The 20217-nt window shown below is 34.7% G+C and overlaps 4 protein-coding genes across 4 annotated transcripts in view; 1 reads left to right on the plus strand and 3 right to left on the minus strand.

The window, feature by feature from the left end:
• The first annotated feature begins 98 nt into the window (after positions 1-98).
• Positions 99-4053, plus strand: LOC130621410 (uncharacterized). Its single transcript, XM_057436693.1, has 4 exons — positions 99-783; positions 1684-2156; positions 2461-3201; positions 3617-4053. Exons 1-4 carry the CDS (start codon positions 281-283, stop codon positions 4051-4053), a joined length of 2154 nt encoding a protein of 717 aa, XP_057292676.1. The 5' UTR covers positions 99-280.
• Positions 4054-5435: 1382 nt separating this feature from the next.
• LOC130622521 (melatonin receptor type 1C-like) lies at positions 5436-7377 on the minus strand. The gene has a single exon (XM_057437980.1). The coding sequence runs from the start codon at positions 6715-6717 to the stop codon at positions 5605-5607; it is 1113 nt and encodes a 370-aa protein (XP_057293963.1). The 5' UTR covers positions 6718-7377; the 3' UTR covers positions 5436-5604.
• Positions 7378-14805: 7428 nt separating this feature from the next.
• LOC130621412 (deleted in lung and esophageal cancer protein 1-like) overlaps positions 14806-20217 on the minus strand; it is a 58671-nt gene continuing 53259 nt past the window's right edge. The window contains exons 39-40 of the mRNA XM_057436695.1: positions 18156-20066; positions 14806-16606 (exon numbers count right to left, since the gene is read on the minus strand). Of these exons, the coding sequence (XP_057292678.1) occupies positions 19928-20066 (139 nt within the window). The 3' untranslated portion in view covers positions 14806-16606; positions 18156-19927. The remainder of the gene's footprint in view (positions 16607-18155; positions 20067-20217) is intronic.
• LOC130621411 (sphingosine 1-phosphate receptor 3-like) lies at positions 15561-16568 on the minus strand. The gene has a single exon (XM_057436694.1). It carries the CDS (start codon positions 16566-16568, stop codon positions 15561-15563), a length of 1008 nt encoding a protein of 335 aa, XP_057292677.1.

Genomic DNA, 20217 nt, shown 5'->3' on the forward strand with positions numbered 1-20217 from the left:
AAATACACTTTGCTTCTGTTGCTATAGTGACAAAATGAAATGGCGTAACAATTACCAATGATGCATTGAATTGTGTTAATGACGTCAATGAAGTTATAAAGTATTTGACGTCAGTTAATTTTTCATAGTTTTGAAGTAACCATCAAAACGATTACAAGTTTTTTGTTCGTACGCGAAATTAAAAGATGTTTTAAATTTAAAAAGTATAACGAGAAAGTTATTGAGCGCTTAAAGCGACCAAAACAATGAGGCGCAAGAAGCTTCAAATTAACGCTCGGTAATGGGCAACACTTTATTAAGATGTGTAGGTAAAAAGAAGAAATCGCGCGTCACTCCAATCGTTGACGTGTGTTACAACAAGTCTGCTACTGTTTGCGAAGATCCTACACCATACGTATCCGCAATCTCCCCGATCGAAGCACCAATCAAAGCTGTTGTTCAGACACCATATCCAGAATTGCCATCAATTGCTGAAGATGGTGGAGAGCTTCAACTGTATAAGAAGGAGGAGCCTTGCATTGACGACAGTGAATCCGAAGTGGAAGAACCAACTCCAGTGTGCTTACGTCCAAGTTCAGCAAACACTAACCTTGTGATTGTGAAGCCAAAGGTAAACCACGCTGAGCCAGAGAGTGATGCAGAAGCAGGAACAGTGATCAATGTAAAATCCTGCAATAATGCGTATGCGGAAACAGAAGCAGAAGTGTTGGTTAGAGAAGAGCAAGAGCAAATGGAAAATGAGATGAGAAAGAACATTGCTAGGGCAGCACGTCAGAAAAGAAGGTAAGGTTTATCGGATTTGAGTTTTGTATGTTTTCCTATATGACATTATTTTTTCTATAATTACTCTTTAAAATGACAAAAGAACTTACACTCACAGATTCATATGTCACTGATATAACTGCTATACTATTTTTATATTAAGCAATACAGACGGTTTTTACACGCCAAGACAATGTTATTCGTCCAAATACTCTCTTTATATATGATCGTTTATGAATATGGCTAACCCCCAGTTTCAATTGGTAATGCGAGTAGCGTTTTAGTACATATAAAAATCTTATTAAAGCTAATATTGTTTATCATACAGCCTGTGAAAATCTCAGACAAAAATGAAATAGGCAAGTATAATTCACTCTGTTACGCATTATTTCTACAGTCATCTTCCGCCACTGCTTTTTCTTGGTCAGGGGTTAAAAAACAACTTTGTTTGTCAGGAAAGGGCAGAGCGGCGCGTTAAGCGCAAAAAAAGGGGGAAAGAACTGAAGGAAGGAAGAAAGAGGAAAACTATAGAACAAAAAGCCAGACCATTGAGAAAATTGTTTGCCAAAATATTGTTTACTCATTTTTTTCTGACATTTGTATTTAAGTTACATCCCCTTCTTAAAGCCGAAAGAATTCGTTCTCATTTTTGCAGTCCTTATTATTATCTGGTCCGGTTTGTACGTGGACACATCTTTTGAAACACTCAACACTAAAATCAAAATAAACCATTACCCTTAACCAACTATACTAAATTACTAAATCACTCAGGTGTAATGAAAATTTAATGTCTTTAAAGGGATTATGCTCTAATTTCTTTATGGTAAACAAGACTTTTTTAATCCTAAGTTCCTCCGGTGTCTTATAGCTTTGAATTACTTCTTATACCTTGCTACTTTCTGGATGTTACTATGATCATAGGGAAGAGGTACAACGTGTGCGATCGGAAAATGGTATCAACCTTGTGGATACAGCCGCCGGTGTCCTGAATTTGCTTAGCAAAGTTGAACTGTTACCAACTCTAACACCTACTCCTCCGCCAGTTCTTTCTCCAATCCATTCCCCTGTGCAATCACGTGATGCATCACCTGAACGGTTACCTGTGGAATGTTCTGCGCAACCTGAGGCACCAACAGTCATAACTACACCAACAGTTCGAACACGCGGTGATGGTATGAGCAGACCAACATCTCGCTTATTCAGCATCTCAATTGACATTCCACTGGTTCCGCGAGTAGATACACCGAGACCAAATAGTAATTCACTAATGGAGAAGAGCAATAGTGACATAAATGTTACAGCTGAAGAGGATTGCAATGGTCCTGTTATTAACAACAGTTTGGTTAGTGGGAAACAACCGTGGTTTCACGAACAAGTTGTTTTGAACAAGTTAGGTAAGTGCTGTGTCCATGTGTTTTCTTATTTTCTGTGTTCAAAACTTTTATTTTGGGCAGATTAATTCACTAATTATGTTGACGGGCAGTCCTGTGGATTTTTCCACGAATTTGACTAGCAATAATAAAAGACATAATTTCGTCATCTGCTCATTTTTACTTGCATTGAGAACTAGAACCATACCTTTTCATACTTAAAAAGTTAAGTGTATTGATTAAAGGGAACTACGATGCTTACATAAAAAAGTTTTTCCCGTTTTATAAATCTGTAACTGTCAAACATGCCTCTATATTTGCAACATAGAATTAGCACAGAACGCTGAAACAGAAATTGCAGACATAACATCGGAAGTTAAAAAGAAAAAGAAGAAGAGGAAGAAGAAGAAAAAGAAAACAACTGGAGAGAATGAAATCGTGCTAACAAACCAGCTGAGCATGAAGAAGATTGAGCAGTTTCTCGAAACACGAGAACATATCGATAAAACAGAATTTGATTTGGTTGTTCAAAACCTTGTCAATTCAAACGCTGGACAGGAGATATTCCCTGAATCTAGAAAAGGCATTCCATTTGCGCATTCTACATATAAGATCCCTAGAATGCCTACACTACCAACTACATTCCCTTCAAGGGATGATTCCCAGAATGCATTTGCAGCCGCACTTCACACCACCAGGTCAGCGGTTACAAGTCGTTTTCCTGTAATCAGTGACCGAACAATGAATGAAAGAGAGACGTTTACATCTGGTAGAGAGTTCATGCGTAGGTCACCAGTTGGAGGAAACGTATATAGCATAGCGAAATTACCTGGCGTTGCAGAAAACCATGCCAGTTTAGTCAACAAAGCACCAACACAGAAAGATTACCATACTGGACTAGCAACTTCCTTCAAAAGTCAAAAGTCATATGTTTTTAGCCGAAATATCATTGACTCGATTGTGCAAGGAAGCAATGCAAGTATGAAGAGCGAAAGAAGCAGAGTAGGCAAGGCATCTTCGTCCCGCCTTCCCGTCGTTGCTAACAACTGTATGATGGGAGCGACAGCACGTAAGTGTTTATTTTTTATACAATTTGTTGACTTCGAGCTCGATTTATTCTCTATGTTTATGAAAATCATTTTCTAGTAAAAATTTCTGAGCCGTATTTTCCAAGAAATAATCATAAAAGTATCATATTTCAATATTACATTAAAACGTCATCTTCGGTCTTTGGGTCTCGTCATCCTCAAACATCGTCAACCTCGCCCCAAGACTTGTTTGGTTTCTTTATGTCCGTTCCAATATAAAAAATACAAGTCCTGGGGAAGAGATTGAACTGCTTATAAAGTTATCTGAAAAGGCGTCTAAGGTTTAATTATCCTTTTCATGGGAGACCTTTAGAATGTGTTCGATGATGATTAAATAACTTCCATCCTGTTTGCTGTTTGAGATCTCATCGTTGATAACTTTGTTTTTTTATTCAGGTGACCCTTTGCCTTTCCCTGAAGATGACGTCAGTGCAGAAGCATTAATCTCTTGTTTCCATGGTAATTCACACAAAGACATGGTTGAAGTGGAACCTTACAATGGAAACTTAAGCAGTCTACCACCCATCTTGAGTAAGCCGTTAGTGTCATCACATGCTGTCACTGGTCGGATTGAAATTGATGACAATGAAATAAGAGAATTGTTTGGTTGTCAGGATGATCCGTTAACACAAATACAGCAGCTACGAAATACACGGTATGATAATGGCCCACCATCGTCATTGATATGCCAACACAAAGCCCTTCAACAGTCATGCAAATTTTGCAATCGACCACCATCAAGAGGAGGCCGGGTGTTGATGAATTGGTTAAACACCAAAAAATTGAAACGCCTGAAAAAACAACGCCCACCCGATGAATTCATCGAAGAATGAACAATCTTTTTTATGTATTTTATGTGAAAGGGTGGGAAATGTAGGGTGGGGAATGGGGGTGGGATGGAGGGAGGGTGGGAGGGAGGGAGAAAGGGGAAGGGAAAAAGGGAAAAGAGGAGGGGGGAAGGGGGGAGGGTAAAATGGAGGGGGAACGGGGAGGGTAAAATGGAGGGGGGACGGGGAGGGTAAAAAGGAGGGAGAGGGACGGAGAGGGGGTGAAGAGGGAGGGAGGGAAGAAAAAGAGGGAAGAAAAAGGGAAAAGGAAGGGGTATAGTTTAGGAAGGGGTGAGATTTTTTTACTTTTTTTTTACTTCGCATATAAATTTTTGTTCTTTTTTTTCTGCTGTATAAAATATCTCAATGCTGGGGAGTTGTACTTGGCAGACCGCTGCCCCTGAAAATAAGTATAATTCCCCAGGGTCGAGATCACCTAACTTATGCGAAGTTTTGATGCTCATTGTTTTCTTCAGTGAGTGTCATGTTAGAGAATGCACGAATGCATTCTTTTATTTTTCAGGGAGAGGCAAAAATTTTTTCATTTTGGTTTACTTTTTTAAAATTTGGGATAATTACGGATAAATACGGATAAATACTTACTTTGCCTCTCCCTGTATTTTGAGCATTCTACTAGAGTAGGATGCATGTCTCACCCCTTCCTAAACATTTTTAAAATCGGGTTGTAAATATTTACCTTATCATGTATCATAATATAAGCGCATGCGCACTAAAATCTATTACAATGTGTTTTGATTTTGTAACTTTCTGCATTTTTGCCCACGATTTAGTTTTATTCTAATTTTTGCATGTAGGCAATCATGTAGTTTCTTTTTTGTTTGCGCTTATTTATTGTCCAAGTTTTCCATCTTCACGTGAATGCTATGTTTTTTTTTGTATAAACACTTTGAAAACTATCGACGTTACTCTAAAGATTACAGATATCGTATCAACGTGCCTTTTTTTTGAAAATAAAAAGAACTTTGAACGAGAGTTGGTTATTTGGAAAGTATTTCTACAAAATTTTCCTAGTTTGTGACCTTGTCATGTGCACATATTGTAAGCACTGCTTAGTACCATTACCTCGTACGACTACTTGTTAATCACTCTCTTTCGTCAAATCAAACAAATCGTCAACCACTATTGTAAGTTTTTAAGTTATAAGTGTGTGTACGATGTTTGTTTCCGTAAAGCGAACTAAAGACAAAGCATTTAATCTTCACGTTTGGCTTGATTTCTATTTAGAACTAATAGTAGATTTAGAATGGGAGGAAAGAGTTCTTGCGGTTAAAGTAATCCCACATTGAATGAAGTATAGTTTTCGTATTGCGAGAAATTTTGGCATGTTGTAGAGCTGAGAAGGAAAGGGATCGATCTAAGCTGTAACATTATTTCGACATTCTATATTCCGTGTAAGGATTTGTTATATACATTGCTATAAAAAATATTAAATTTCGTATTAATTTATCAACTTCCACATAACACTGTCTTTGTATCCAACAGCATTGTATCCAACTGTTTACATTACTGGGACCGAAGTTGGTGATTATATCTGCGTCACAATATCGTGTTTTCTGGTATCATCAATGATGTGATTTCGTCTTCCGCTGCTGGTACAAGTTGTAAGTGCATGGGCGTGTTTTCAGTACGATTATGTGCTGAGTGTCCATTTTTCACTTTCAATGCTGATGTTTCATTAATTAAATCCGAATTTTCCAGCAACGAATCCGTTTTTGTTATTATCCTTTTATAATACCTTATTATCCTCTCATTTCGACTTATATATACTATCGAATTCATACCCGAATTGTAAACTAATAGTAAATGTGACCATGGAATCATATAATGGTAGTACTCACTAAAGGAATTTTTATCCAGCAGAAATATTCCCATGGTAGCGAATATAATCATGAGTGGTAAATAACAAAGAATGACGACGAGGGTTATAATAAGGATGGTTTTTGTGACTTTACCATGATATTGAGCTATGTTCTGTTGAAAACGTACTGTGCTTGTTCTACTTGTGGTTTTAATATAAAACAGCAAACACACGTTTAACACGATCATACCCGTCACGACGATCACGACATACGCCGACGTAAAGATCAAAAACACGGCATGGTGTACATGATCTAAAGTTTGCGACACGTATGTATACCATGTTGCGTAAGCTATTGAGAATAAAATTTGTAGCACAAAGATAAACTTTACGGCAGCCGGTGTTGTAAATTTTGCAGCCTTTGTATTTTTTGTGATGATGGCGTAACGAAACAAAGAGATTATCACTAAAATCAGCATGGACAGGCTTGGGAATAGCGCATTGACAAACGCTTGAGCAGCAACTAGTGTACAATTACTTTCTGTACCATTCATTACCATGAAGAGCTGAATTGGCACTGTTAACATTCCAGTTAGTAGATCAGACACGGACAGAGAGAGAAACAACTTCTTTGATATGGACAACTGTTTGTTTGTTTTCAGTAATCCAACAATCATGAGAATGTTCGAGAATAAAATAAACACAAACCCAAAGGCATAAATTATCGCCATTAAAACATTATTCGCGTCTTCTAAAGAATTATTTGTGAAGATCCTAAAACAGACGTCACTCTTGTTTAAAATATGATGACTTATGTTTCTTGATCGCTGTGTTTTTGCTGACATCAGCATATTGAGTACTCCCTTCTGTTGCTTTCAATGTGATGTAATAAATGAGATTATTTCGATCAAAGATGGTACTTTCTTATGAATTCTTTATGAATTCACTTTAGCTGTCTGTTGAGCGATAGATGTAAGTCTGTTTGAGTTCGATGTGACTGAAGGAATGGTTTGTGAAAAAGTGTTATCTTTCCCATTTACAAAGTTATTTTCAGTTTTAACAATTTTCAAAAAATTTTAACCATTATCTACAATTTGTTTTGCATTCTTTTTTTTTACTTCTACAAATGAAAGTTATTTCAATCCTTTTTTCTTCTTCTTCTTTTCTTTTTTCTTCCTTATTCTTTTTCCTCCTTTTTCCTATTCTTCGTCAATCTATTGATATTTTTTTTTAATCAAACTCATTTTATATTTAATTTCTTATCGTTCTTATAACTTAAGAAGCTTATAGAAAGTTTCCAAAACCATTACTTAATATCAGCTACGACTCACGTTCTTTAAAAAGCCATACACCAAAACTACTCACAAACAAAATCTCGCCTTGAAAGCTGTACAGATAAGAATCTAACTATTTATATTAAGCATAGGAGACAATAATAACTTCTACAGGTTATATTCTTAAACTATTCGTTTTAATTGTAGTCTTGTTTTTTTTTTGTTTTTTTTTATTTAAACATGGAAGCTTACATGACGGTAGTTTTTTTTGTTCTTTCCCTCTGATACTCATTCTATATAAATAATATATTTGTACAGTGCAAAGCTTCGATTCAATTCATTTTTATTGCAACTTTTTCATAACATGCTTTTATGATATTTAGTTTTTATATTTACATTAGAATTTTTAAAACAGCTGTATAACAGATTTAAATAGTTTCACGTCTGAAAATTTTTATTGATGCTAATGTAATTAATTTAACTATTCAGGAAGATCGAGCCAATTTTTTTATCATTCGTGCAAAAGCCGTTGGAAACTTCTTTTCTAGATAAACATAAAAAGAAAATATAAACTTCGTTTCCAGTCCATCTTAAAGTTATTGAAGTAGAGCGTTTGTTACAAAATCCATCAAAAATCATAAACCACATAATTCGCAAAATCTTCGAAATAAAAAATTAAATAAAAACATAACAAACAAGCCCGATGAAAACATTTACTGTTCACAAACTGACACAAAACTAATTATGCTTTATATGAATATGACTCCATTTATCGATTTTAGCACAGACAAAAAGTATATTGTTAATTGCACGAATTTGTTAACCCTAAAATACTTGTATATCTTTGTGTTTCACGTGCACAACGTGTTAAAGATACATAAAAAATCATATTTGCAACGATTGTCAAATAAAGGTTTAACACAAAGCTCGTCATCTAAAAAGTTTTTCTGACTCCGCTCCAGGAAAAGAAAAAACAGATACATTTCATTGCTATATATAAATACAATATTTTTATAATGTAATTACATAGATTTCATTGACCAATAACTTTAACGAACCAATCACATTGCATTTTATATAGGTGAATATTTATCATAGCACATCCGTATTTAATTCTCAACAGAGAATGGTTCACCTCGATCAGACCTCTGATCATGACGGGCGAGTATAATGCGTGTAAGTCATATTGAAGAAGAACTACTTTGTTCATCACTAACATACTACCAAGCAGTGAGCGGGATTCGGCAGTATGTTGGTTAAGTAGTTCTTCAATATGACATTGCATTTTGTTTCTCATTTTATCCAATCAGATAGCGTATGTTTTATTACTGGCTTTTTATAGTGACAAAACGTAGCGACAATTTTTCGAACAAAACTATCAAAACTATTAAAGTTTTCCCTGCTTCCTACAACTTCTTAATCTATTCGGTAGTCTAATAACGCAAGTAACAGGATAACAAAAAATTTAAAAAAATTTGAAGTCTTACCACCACAGATTATTACCCCCACTCACCCCTTTTATTAAAGGCCCGCTCTGCTCTTCCCCTCCTAATAATACAAATTGAAATGAATTTTCATTAGGGTTAATACATGAAAGGTAACATCGCGTACATCACGCAAAAAAATGCCTAGCAGTCAAGCCAAAGACACTGTGGTGAGGTGAGCAGATCTGATGACACAATTTGAATACCGTAATGCTTCGAATAAACGCCCCTTCTATTAAACGCCCCCTCGAATAGACGCCCCTCCTTTTCAGTTACTTTTAAATAAACCCCTCCTTGAATAAAAGTCCCTCCCTCATAAGGGGAGTTTATGCGAGGCGATAGTAAAAGTATACTTACTTACTTTTTTCCTAAATCTTAGGTTTAAGGTTGGAAATTTAGCTTTTCGCTTTTAAAATTCATTATCTGTTGTGAAGATATATATTATAGATATCCTTAAAAACTGCAAAAGAGACAAAGTGTATTAACTTTAATAAACGTCTCCTCTTTTAAACGCCCCCTCGAACAGAAGCCCCCCCCCCCCCCAAATAAAAAATGTCAAAAAATTTAATAAACGCCCCGGGCGTTTATTCGAAGCATTACGGTAAAAAAATAATTATAATGAAAAATGTGTATTCCATAATTTTTCAACATCTCCCTCACTACGGAATGAAATTACTCTGCTCGATAAGTTTCTCCATCCATCAAGGGCGTAGAGGATACATGGCGTTTGAAGTTGCTTTTAATTTTACTGCGTGTTCATCTTTCATTCTCTCTTCGCATCTCGAAAAAAAAAGAAAATCTCCTGACATTTATATTCTATGACTATCCACAGTTTGTCAAAATTTCCAGACATTTTTGGTAAATAAAAACACAGTATTTAACTTTAAACGAAACAAGTGCGATGTTTTTAACCCCGACATCTTATTTGGCTAGTAGTGTATTATTAAAGAACATTTTTTTTTGCATCATGTCATTGATATTTCTAATTATGAGGACGCATATAATTAAGTTTCTCTCACAAAGCTTCATGAAAATCCCACCTGGGAAGTTTCAACTTCAAACAGACGTTGTCTCGATTGTTTTAAGTATAAAAGTTATGCAAAATACCGCTTAGATGGAATGAGAACACGCAGCAATGTTAAAACAGAATAGAACAAGGATAAAAATAGAGTAGGTGGATAAATTATCCTGAATATCGGATGCTGTATGAGATCTGACTTCAAACATTTCTGTTCCAGTTTCATTCTTAAATGTTACAGTTGGGGTGTTCAATTAACAAATACGCTGTCGGACTGACTGAATTGCAAATCAAGCCCGATTTCTAATGCTTTGTAAAATTCTACAGACTCATTGCACTCTCCTCCGTTGTAAATTGCTCGTTGTTGTTTATTTCCGTCCTAAAATATGATCAGACCCCCCACCACGCTATTAATTGTAAATCCGATAAAAATTGTGGAAATTTTACCTCGCAAGGTACAAGGCACAAAAGATAGACAAGATAAAGTATTAAAATTCAAATTTTAAATACAAAAGAACTTACTAAAATACTTGGGTTTAGAGTACAGGTCAACCTCATATGTACCTCATATATTACATGTACTAAATTTGTAGTAACTACCTTTTATAAAAAGAAACTTCAACAAAAAGAACTTATCATTTATTGTGATCACGAGGTCTCATCCTTTTTTCCTTTGCAAAGATGAAGAAATGTTTCGTATTTTAGGTGTATAAATTTTCAAAATTTAAATTTGCATCTATTCTACAATATAAGTTAGAAATACTCTTCTTTGCAAGCACAACGATAGCTTTACATAACGCAATAATTACAAATCTAAAATCACAAATTAAAGAAAAAAAATATGAAATAAGTTTATACACAAACTGAAATAAATGCTTCCTCATAAAAGTCAAATGCTTATTTTCTTATAACTCTCATCTTAATTACTAAGTCCATCGAGATTAAACTCTTTTAAAAGAAATAAAACTAACCCTATGAATTCAACGGTTATTGCAGACAAAAGACTATTATTGACCGCCCGCGGGGGCAAAAGCAACGGTACTCTTAGGATGAGGGAGATCATTTTCACTAACTCTAACGTGTATGTTTGAGATGACTATCTCCCTCAGTCGCTACGTAGGGACGAGTTCTCGACAGTAATGAGTAGTTTGTATCGGCGAAAGTTACACAGTGAAGTAGGTTCATGCGCGTAGGTTGCTTTTGATTGACATTATAACTCATTCTATTTAAACCTTTCTTTTCGCGCCAAAAGAACTTTATTACTATCATCCTAATATAAAACTATCTATTATCAGAGATCTGTTGCATTTCTAGACTTGTCCATAACATTATTAAACAATTACAAATTTGGACTATGTACCTCATTGGGTACTTTTGGACCTTTTTAGGCCTCTGAGGGGCTTTGACCTACATTTTTCCCTTGTATTTTAGTAAGTTTTTTTGATTGTCGAATACTTAGCTAATAAGGACATACTGATGCCAAGATTTGATGCATCTACCATATGTGATGAAAAAATGACCAATTTCGGACAATTCAATTCCTGGGGGGGGGGCACAAACGCCCTCCAAACAATACAGCTTACAAACTATTTTATTTCCCAATCTTCTGCGCAAGCAAAGTATGAGAGCGAAGCTCTATAACCCAAAATCCTCAGCAGTTCATTTCCCAAATCTTACTGAAGGTGACGGACGTGTGCGATTTGTTGGTGTTTGCGATTGGTAAACTTCAGCTATGCTAATCCGTTTTTTATTCTTTTTCTATAGCTAGCTATATTTTATTATTTTTCCATAAGTAGTAGAGAATTATATTTATTCCTTTTCTTATATAATTTTATTTATTTACTTATAGCTATAGATCTAAAATTTGTGGTGAGCTGCAATCAAAATGGCAGACACCTCAGCTCCAAAAAAAGGTGGTGAACCCATAGTGTTAGAAACTCCAATGGATTTTTTAACTAAGCTCCTTCCAGCCATGCAACAACAGCAGCTGGAAGCAATCACAGCCCTAGGAGAAAAATTTTCTACTTCATTGAACAGCCTCCGAGCCGATGTTTTAAACAATGATAATAACTTCCATGTGGTCCGCAGTGGAGACAATTTTCCCGGTCTAAGTCATGGTGCAGATAAACAAAATAAAGCAAATGCTTCCATATCTGTAGATCACCCAAGAGGAAGAAAAAGATCCAGGTCTTCATCAGCAGAAACTTGCCTCAGTCATGTAGAATCTAGTTCTTCTACTAGGAGGCCTAGTAAAGAAGATGTTGATGCCATAAGTACATCAGCATCCAACCAATTGTATGATGGTTTAATGAATGAAATGCTGGGGCAAGAAGAAAACCAGTTAGATGACCCAGACCAAGATGTCTGGTCTGACCTCATCAAAGAGTATAACGATGTAGACTCCTTTGGCACAGAAGTAGCTCCACCTTTAGCATCTATGGCTAAACTCGTGTGGTCGAAGAAGCTTACCAATGAAAATTTGAAAGGCAGATTAGAAAATGTTCAAATTCCCACGAATTGCCGTTTTTTGTCTGTAAAGAGCTGCATAACCTATATGGGCCAAGGCAGACAGCAAAAGATCAAATAATCTGGTATTGCAGAAACTGAAAACCACTGTTTCGAAAAGCCAAGTGCATATCTTACAATTGGCAGACCAAATTATTAAGGCACCCAAACAAGGAAACCTTATTGTAATAGAACCATCTATTTTATTAAATTTGGCTAAAGATGCTCTTTGTCTAATCGGTAACGCCAACCAGCAGCTAAATCAGTATCGAAGAGTAGGATTAATCGGTGCAATGCCTCACCTAAAAGGATTGGCAAAGGATGTGTCTGAAGAAGACTTGTTGCTGTTTGGAGATGATTTTGACAAAAGAATCCAATCATTGCAAGATGAGGAGAAAACTAGTAAAGTGCTCTCACGACCAACTACACCATATTCAAAAAATAATTTTAAAAAGTACAAACAGCCATCCTCCAGTTATTCCTCCTCTGCAAAGTATAACCAGTCAAAAAACGAGAAGACCTTCTCAAAAGATCGAAACCACTCCCTGAGAAGGTACACTCAAACCCTGAAGTACAAAGAGTACAAAGGGAGAAAACAATGGTAGGTAAAGACCTTGTTGTTGCTGACCGTGAGTTAGCAGTTAGGCGTTATCAAGCTTGTAATAGTCACAAAATTTTGGAAGTTTGGAGGACTATCACTTCAAACCAGTATATTCTAGACATAATTGAGCATGGGGTTAAAATTGAATTTATTAGTGTCCCAGTGTCATTTTACCACCCAGTGAAGTTTTCACAAGAAGATTGTATAACTATAAGTAAGGAAATTCAACAACTTTTACAAAACAAGACAATTAAGCAGATACAAGTAACTGTTTTCTTTCAGTTTTATTTATTGTCCCTAAAAAAGATGGTAGCTCAAGAATGATTATCAACCTTAAACAGTCAAATAGATCTGTCAGATATCGCCATTTTAAAATGGAAACACTGCAAGATGTTTTATGTCTTATCAAACCAGGTGTTTGGATGGGAAGTATTGACTTAAAGGACGTATACCAAAGTAACCCTTTTCATATTGACTTCCAAAAGTTCTTAGGTTTTTCTTGGGATGGACAGTTTTACCAATTTCTAGCTTTACCCTTTGGGTTTGGTCCAGCTGTTAGGATCTTCACCAAAGTTCTTAAAGCGCCCTTTAAAGTACTAAGAGGGGCGGGTCATGTATCTGTTGTATATATAGACGATTCTTATTTGCAGGGTGATACTTATGAATCATTCCAAAGAAACATTACGGCAACTGTCTCACTTTTGAGCAGCTTAGGATTTACTGTACATCCAAACAAGTCAATTCTTGTGCCCACCCAATGTATGGTGTTTTTGGGGTTTGTGTTAAACTCTGCTCAGATGACAATAGCCTTAAGCGAGGAAAGGGTCATAAAATTAAAGTGTCTATGTAAGGACTTGTTGTACATGCATCACCCCACAGTTAGATTTGTTTCCAGGGTTATTGGAACATTAGTTTCTGCCTTTGATGCCGTGAAGTATGGCAAGTTACATTACAGGTCCTTGGAAACAGATAAGAATCTAGGACTCAAACTAGGCCATGGAAATTTTGATTCAAAGGTTTTTATATCAGAGTTTTCTATTAAGGATTTACAGTGGTGGCTCACAATGTCTCAGTTTACCAGACCTATACAATTGCTAAAAATTGATCTAATTTTATCCTCTAATGCTACTCTTCAAGGCTGGGGTGGCACTAACGGAAACTCTCAAATAGGGGAGCGTTGGTCTGAAGGAGAATTACCTGAGCATATCAATACTTTAGAGTTGTTAGCTGCATTTTTTACACTCAAAGCCTTCTTGAAATTAAGACATTATAGACATGTTCAGTTAAGATTGGATAACACCACAGCTGTGGCCTACATAACAAAGACGGGGGGCCTTCACTCCATTGCTTGTAATAAATTGGCTGTTGAAATATGGAATTTGCTAGAACATGTGATGTTTGGTTATCAGCTTGTCATATACCTGGTATATTAAATACTATAGCTGATTATAAATCAAGACAATTTCAGGATAACATTGAATGGTCCTTGAATGTAAAACAATTTAACATAACTTCCGACATTTTTTAGAAGTTTGATATTGACCTTTTTGCATCCAGACTGAATGCAAAATGTGAGGATTATTTTTCTTTAAGACCTGATCCAGATGCTAAAGCTGTAAATGCCTTCGCTCAGATGGGCAGGGCACCCTCATGCTTACGCAGAAGATTTTGAAAATAAAATCTGGATCAATCATCATACGTAAGTACTCGATTAATCCTTCAATTTTTGCATTACACTTAATCACACTTGATAGATCAAATCAGAGCTTCTATACCTTGTGGGTTAAACGATTTCGTCAAAAGCTCTTGGACGTTCTCTGTATATTTCGTACGCCGCAATCTTAGTCTGTTTCTGGCTGTTAACCTTTGATAACCTTCCAACAAATATAACCCACCAAAAATTAGTACAATACTTGATATGTTATCGAAATTTCTTACTTATTTTATTTGATAAAACCAAAATTGTGTAGAAAAATTTCTGTTTCTTTTCTTCTAGTGATTGTGGAGAAAAACTTTCACAATTTTTGGAGTGGTAAAGAAATCACTGCAAAATGATGGAAATTCAGTCCAACAACTTTTATTTTACACCATCGTTACTGTCTCATTGGCGATGATAAATATAAATATTCCATACATATCCAAAGATTTACACAAATGAACTAAAAATAGTCTAAATTTTTCACTTAATGCTCGACATGTCAAACATAGTTAAAGAAGAGGTTATTTTTATTGGTGTTAGGTCTTGGACTTAATTTCTTCGCAACTTTTGTTGAAAGCTTACCATTTGTGATTTTTGGACAAATTTGAATAAAAAAATTGACATTATTGTGTAAGGAATTTGTGCGGATTTTTATTTTCCCACGTCACCATGGTTTATCGATGAAATTGGAATTTTGAAGATATTGACGTACGGTAATTGTCGGTTAAAGAAGGAGAAGGGAAAACAATAAATAAAATAAAATTTTAGATCACTTAAAATCATATATACAAAATTATATATATATTATATATAAAAAGGTAATATAAAATAAAAAATAGGGGAAAGATAAAAAAAAGGAAGCATTAAATTATCAAGGAGAGAGCAACCTACTTGACATAGTAAACTTATCAGTTCAAAATATTTTATTCTTACCCCTGTAGCAGTCGAGATCTCCTGAGAGAGACAGAGAGAGAGAGGGTGACAGAGGACAGAGAGAGAGAGAGAGGGAGACAGAGGACAGAGAGATAGTTTGTAAAGCATTATCACCTTGATGGAACTTTGTCATAGAAAAATATGCACGCGTTTCATCATTTGAACTTTTAAAACAGTGACTTAACAGGCAATTTGAAAATCTAACACATTTTGTTCTCTTTGTGTTGAATGTCTTTCTTCGTACGTAGTTTCCAATGCTCTGTTTTTCTTTCCAAATAATGCACTATAATAATTCTTAATGTCTTTAGTTCGCGCTATATAGATAACCGAATTCAAACACGAGTTTATCAATATCGGTATTTGTGACCACGGTACAATTATTTCAAGCTCTGACATATCTTTATGCTTCGTCAACAAAAAAAATCCCGAAATTAAAAATATAAAAATCAATGGTAGATAGCAAACTGTAATTGATACTGAGATTAACAGGATTGTGTTTGAAACATTTCTATGATACGTGGACGCACCTGTTGTCGTATAAGCTCTTGTTCTTTTTCCTGATTTATTTACGTAAGTTAGTATTTTTACATTGAAAGTCATAATAACAAACAAAAGTATTACAGTAAAACTCGCCACTGTAATGAAGAAATAGGCGTGACTCCATACTTCAATAACTCGTCTGTTTAAAACATACCAGGTGGAGAACGTAAGAGGAGGTATGGCACTAGTTAAAAGCATGACGTAGACATAACGAAAACTTGAATAATTTCGATAAATTTTGGAGTTCGTTGTGACCTGATATCGAATAAAAACAAGAGTTAAAAGAACCATACCATCCATTAGTGGTAAGAAAACATTACTGAAGGCTTGAAGATTTATCAGAAAACAAGGCGCTTTCGATGCCAGCATGATCATCGTAATCTGTAGCGGTGCTACAAATACACCAATTATAAGATCCAGCGAGCTAAGAATGAAAAGTAATTTGTGTACAGTTGTGAATACTTTGTTGGTTTTCCACAATCCAATCAACACAAGAAGGTTCGATGTAATAATCGCCGTCGTCGTAATTAAAAGAACGATAGTTAACATCGTGCCGTGTGCGCCATCGATAGCTTCACTTGTAAATAACGTAAAACAGACGTCTTTTTCTGTGGCCGGATTTTTCTTCGTGACATTATATGAAGCCATATCTTTTACTGTCCTATTTCAGTTTCGTTTAGGTTGATCTAAAATAAAATCACGCATTCTGTCAATTGATATAGAATAAAAAATGTGACGTAAGTTTCCATAAGATGACGCCATCAATATGACGAAATTCATGTCAACTACACGCTTTTTTATAAGCTTTGCAAAATTTTGGCGGAAGCCGATCGCGTTTGGCGTAGTATGAAATGTCACGTTAAAAAAGATTTACCGTATGTTGCTTATATAAAAAAGCATGTGTCGAAACTGAGTATACAGAATACAAGAGAAATAGATCTGTAAAAGCGTCGCGTAATGTTAACTAAAATGTCTTCTTTCCATTTTACATTTTATCTTGTCATATTCAGTAACATTGTTTTCTAAAAATTTTAGCATATGATATTGTAAAGATACTTCTCATTAACAACTAATGTTATATCACGTGTAAATTGTTTTTTTAACTTGCTCAAAATGTTTCTAATGATTTACAGAATAAAACCGCATTGGTAATACCTTTCATAACCGTAATGATCAACCTTGTCTCCAGGGTTCTTTTAATCTGTTATTTTGGACAAAAGAGCGGTCCTGGGAATGAGGTGGATATAAAAATACGACTCTTAAAAATATTAATTCCTGAGCGCTAGGTTTTTATAAAGTGTTCCTCATAGGTAATGAATTGGCCTCAAACCGGTGCGTTTTCAAAGGATTAAACTCGACGTTTTTTCTCTTTATGAAATACTATATACAGGATAGCAACACAACACACTGATGTTGAAAGAATTACATCAGTAGCACCAATGGAATTACCATTAAAAATCCTTCTATGCTGTAGCAACCGGTATGAAGATGCAAATATTTTAGATGACCTCCTTTCACTCTCTAAAAATATTCTGTATGAACGTTTTTGAAGAACTCCTAATCAATGTCATGGGTATGGAAACTAAGAGATATTTTCAACCTAGCGAAAAATTATTGCAGCCTTTCAGTATAACAGATTTTTATAGTTATTTTAGGGTGAATTATTTGTCCTCACCTAGAACAGAGAAGATGATATATCTGTCTGTCAGCATTTTTCGCCTGACATGTTGAATGTTTGGAGAAGCGGTCCTGGCATCTATGAAGTATTTAAAACACATTTGGAAGTATGCCAGTCATTCAATGCACCAACTTTATGAAGGGCGTAACAATGGGTTAAGGGAGTGAATAGTGGTACCATTATGAAGTTTTCTACTTCTATGGCGCAAGCTTTCGTTGTCATCATTATATTAAGTTATTGTTCTGTTGTTATTATTATATAAAAATATTTCTAAGCAAAGAAAAAAGACTTTATTTAGTTTTACATTTTAGTTTTCAGTGTGCAAAGTGCGATTTTTAAATTTTTTTTTTTGCTTCTTAGTAATTCAATATTTCAAAAGACGTTGAGAAAGATTTGGACTAACCAGTGTCGCCTCAGGTTTAACAGAATCCCTTATATAAAAATACTGATTATTAAAACGACTATAACAACAATGACAATAACAACAACAACAACGACAACGACGAAAACAACAACAACAACAACAACAAAAACAACAACAATAAAGCAAAACTCACATCCAGTCCTCTCTTTAGGAAGTCCATTTAATAACGAATTATTAATCAAACCATTAAACGTATATTGTAACGACTTTCATCAAATAAAGTAGTTACTGAACAATAAAAATATCTTACCACGTATTAAGTAAAATATTATTACTTGATATCTTATGTCAATTTCTTCAAAAGTCAAATAACACAGCTATATAATAGCAATATTTAGTTAACTAATATGATGACGTCATAATTTTTTTTTATCCCATTTTTTTATTTGAAGTGTTAATAGATAAATACAATGTGAAGTAATAAATGAAACATGATAAACTTCGTTTCCAGCCTTTCCTTATTTAAAAAGCTAATGTATCTGTATAAATATAGTACTGTTAAAATGACGAGCGAATGAAACACGATGAACTTCGTTTTCAGTCCTACTTTAAGACGTTAATACATTAATATACACATAGTGGTGATATAGTAATGAAAGAATGACATGATAAACTTTGTTACCAGTTCGCTTTTTATTTGAAAAATTTTGTTGTTATTACTGGTGGGTGTTGACCTTAGCTGCTGCTTTCTTAACACAACAACTTTGTTACCAGAGCCTTTGTTAACTATAAAATATGTAAAGTCAAGCAGAAGGTTATTTTAAAAAACATGTTTTACACATGATCGATAGGAAAATGATGCGATATGTCATTTCCTTTTAAGTTGACAAGTTGCTAATAACAATAACAACAATTACAACAGTAACAATAATAATAAAAACAATAGAAATAAACAAAAACAAACAAAAACATACAGCAACAACAACAATAATAACAACAAAAACATCAATAAAAACAACAACAAAATTAAAAACAACGCTGACAACAGCTAAAAAATTTCATCCTCGCTCTGTTTCAGTAAAGAATTTTCAAAAACAGATTTGCTTATGATTCCTTTGACTGATTGTTATCCAGAAATAAAATTTATAAAGAAAAAATTAATTACTTTCGCTGATAATATTGAGAAACAGACTATAATATTCTGTGTGGAAGTAAAAAGCGGCGTTAAACAAAGAGAGAAAAAAAAATCAGCAGGATCTTACGCTGGACTATTTTTTTAAGTGACGAATTTCTTCATCCCAGTATTTGCTCTATTTAGAAAAAAATGAGAATCCCGCTTAATGAGAACCCTGATGAGTGGGGTGTTATGTTTTTACAGGAAAAAAAAGGAAGAAAAAAAAACACATTTTTTGCGTCAAACCAGACTATTAAAAGCGTAATAAACGTTTGTTAAAAAACTTAAAACATCACAAAAGAATGCGTAGACTTTGTTCTTGGGCTTTTGCATCCCCTGCCGCGCACAGAAATGTTCCTGTTTAAAAAAAAAAGATCAATTTTTTTGAGAGAATAATTTATTTTAAAATCAACATATGTACAAATAACTTGAACGATTATATTACTTTATAGACTAAAATAAATATTTATATGGTTGGGTGACTCACACATCCACAAGAGCGCATTCAACGCCCTCTTGCGCCCTCTAGTGAAAATTCAATCTATAGCTCACGACTGATAAGGACATATGAGATACTGACTACACTTGATAAAATCATTAACATTGAAAGTTGTAACGCCAAGCTCCGCCCTCTCACCCAAGTGTGCCAAGCTACTATCCTCACCCACTCACGTTTAGCTTGCACTACTACACAATTTGTCAGCCGTTCACGCGCATAAAAGCTTCTCTAAGAAAAATATAATAAGCATACAAACTCTTGTTTGATATTTGTGTTATCACACGTCAAGGCATCACATGTTCATAATTCCTCTGTAACTTTCATCGTATGATCCGGCTCCAAGCAATGAAATTTTTATCGGCTCTTCATGCAGGTATTTCGCACCAGATATAGACGACATGTTAAGCGTACAACCATATTCGACGTTATGTCTATAAAATAATATTTTTAGCTGATAGACAATAACATGGAGAATTGACTTATTTATTGTCTAGCTTAATCAATCAAACTCCTATTGTTTTTAAGGTAATTTGTAAGGTGTCACAGATAAATTAACATGCGACTTGTTACTGTTATTTTTAT

Source organism: Hydractinia symbiolongicarpus, chromosome 12 (assembly GCF_029227915.1).
Source record: "Hydractinia symbiolongicarpus strain clone_291-10 chromosome 12, HSymV2.1, whole genome shotgun sequence".
NCBI classification, from domain to species: Eukaryota; Metazoa; Cnidaria; class Hydrozoa; order Anthoathecata; family Hydractiniidae; genus Hydractinia; species Hydractinia symbiolongicarpus.

Coding starts and splice junctions, on each gene's coding strand:
- LOC130621410 (XM_057436693.1), top strand. CDS start 281: ATGGGCAACACTTTATTAAGATGTGTAGGTAAAAAGAAGAAATCGCGC. Junction 784..1,683: donor GCAGCACGTCAGAAAAGAAG/GTAAGGTTTATC, acceptor CTATGATCATAG/GGAAGAGGTACAACGTGTGC. Junction 2,157..2,460: donor AGTTGTTTTGAACAAGTTAG/GTAAGTGCTGTG, acceptor TTTGCAACATAG/AATTAGCACAGAACGCTGAA.
- LOC130622521 (XM_057437980.1), bottom strand. CDS start 6,717: ATGCTGATGTCAGCAAAAACACAGCGATCAAGAAACATAAGTCATCAT.
- LOC130621411 (XM_057436694.1), bottom strand. CDS start 16,568: ATGGCTTCATATAATGTCACGAAGAAAAATCCGGCCACAGAAAAAGAC.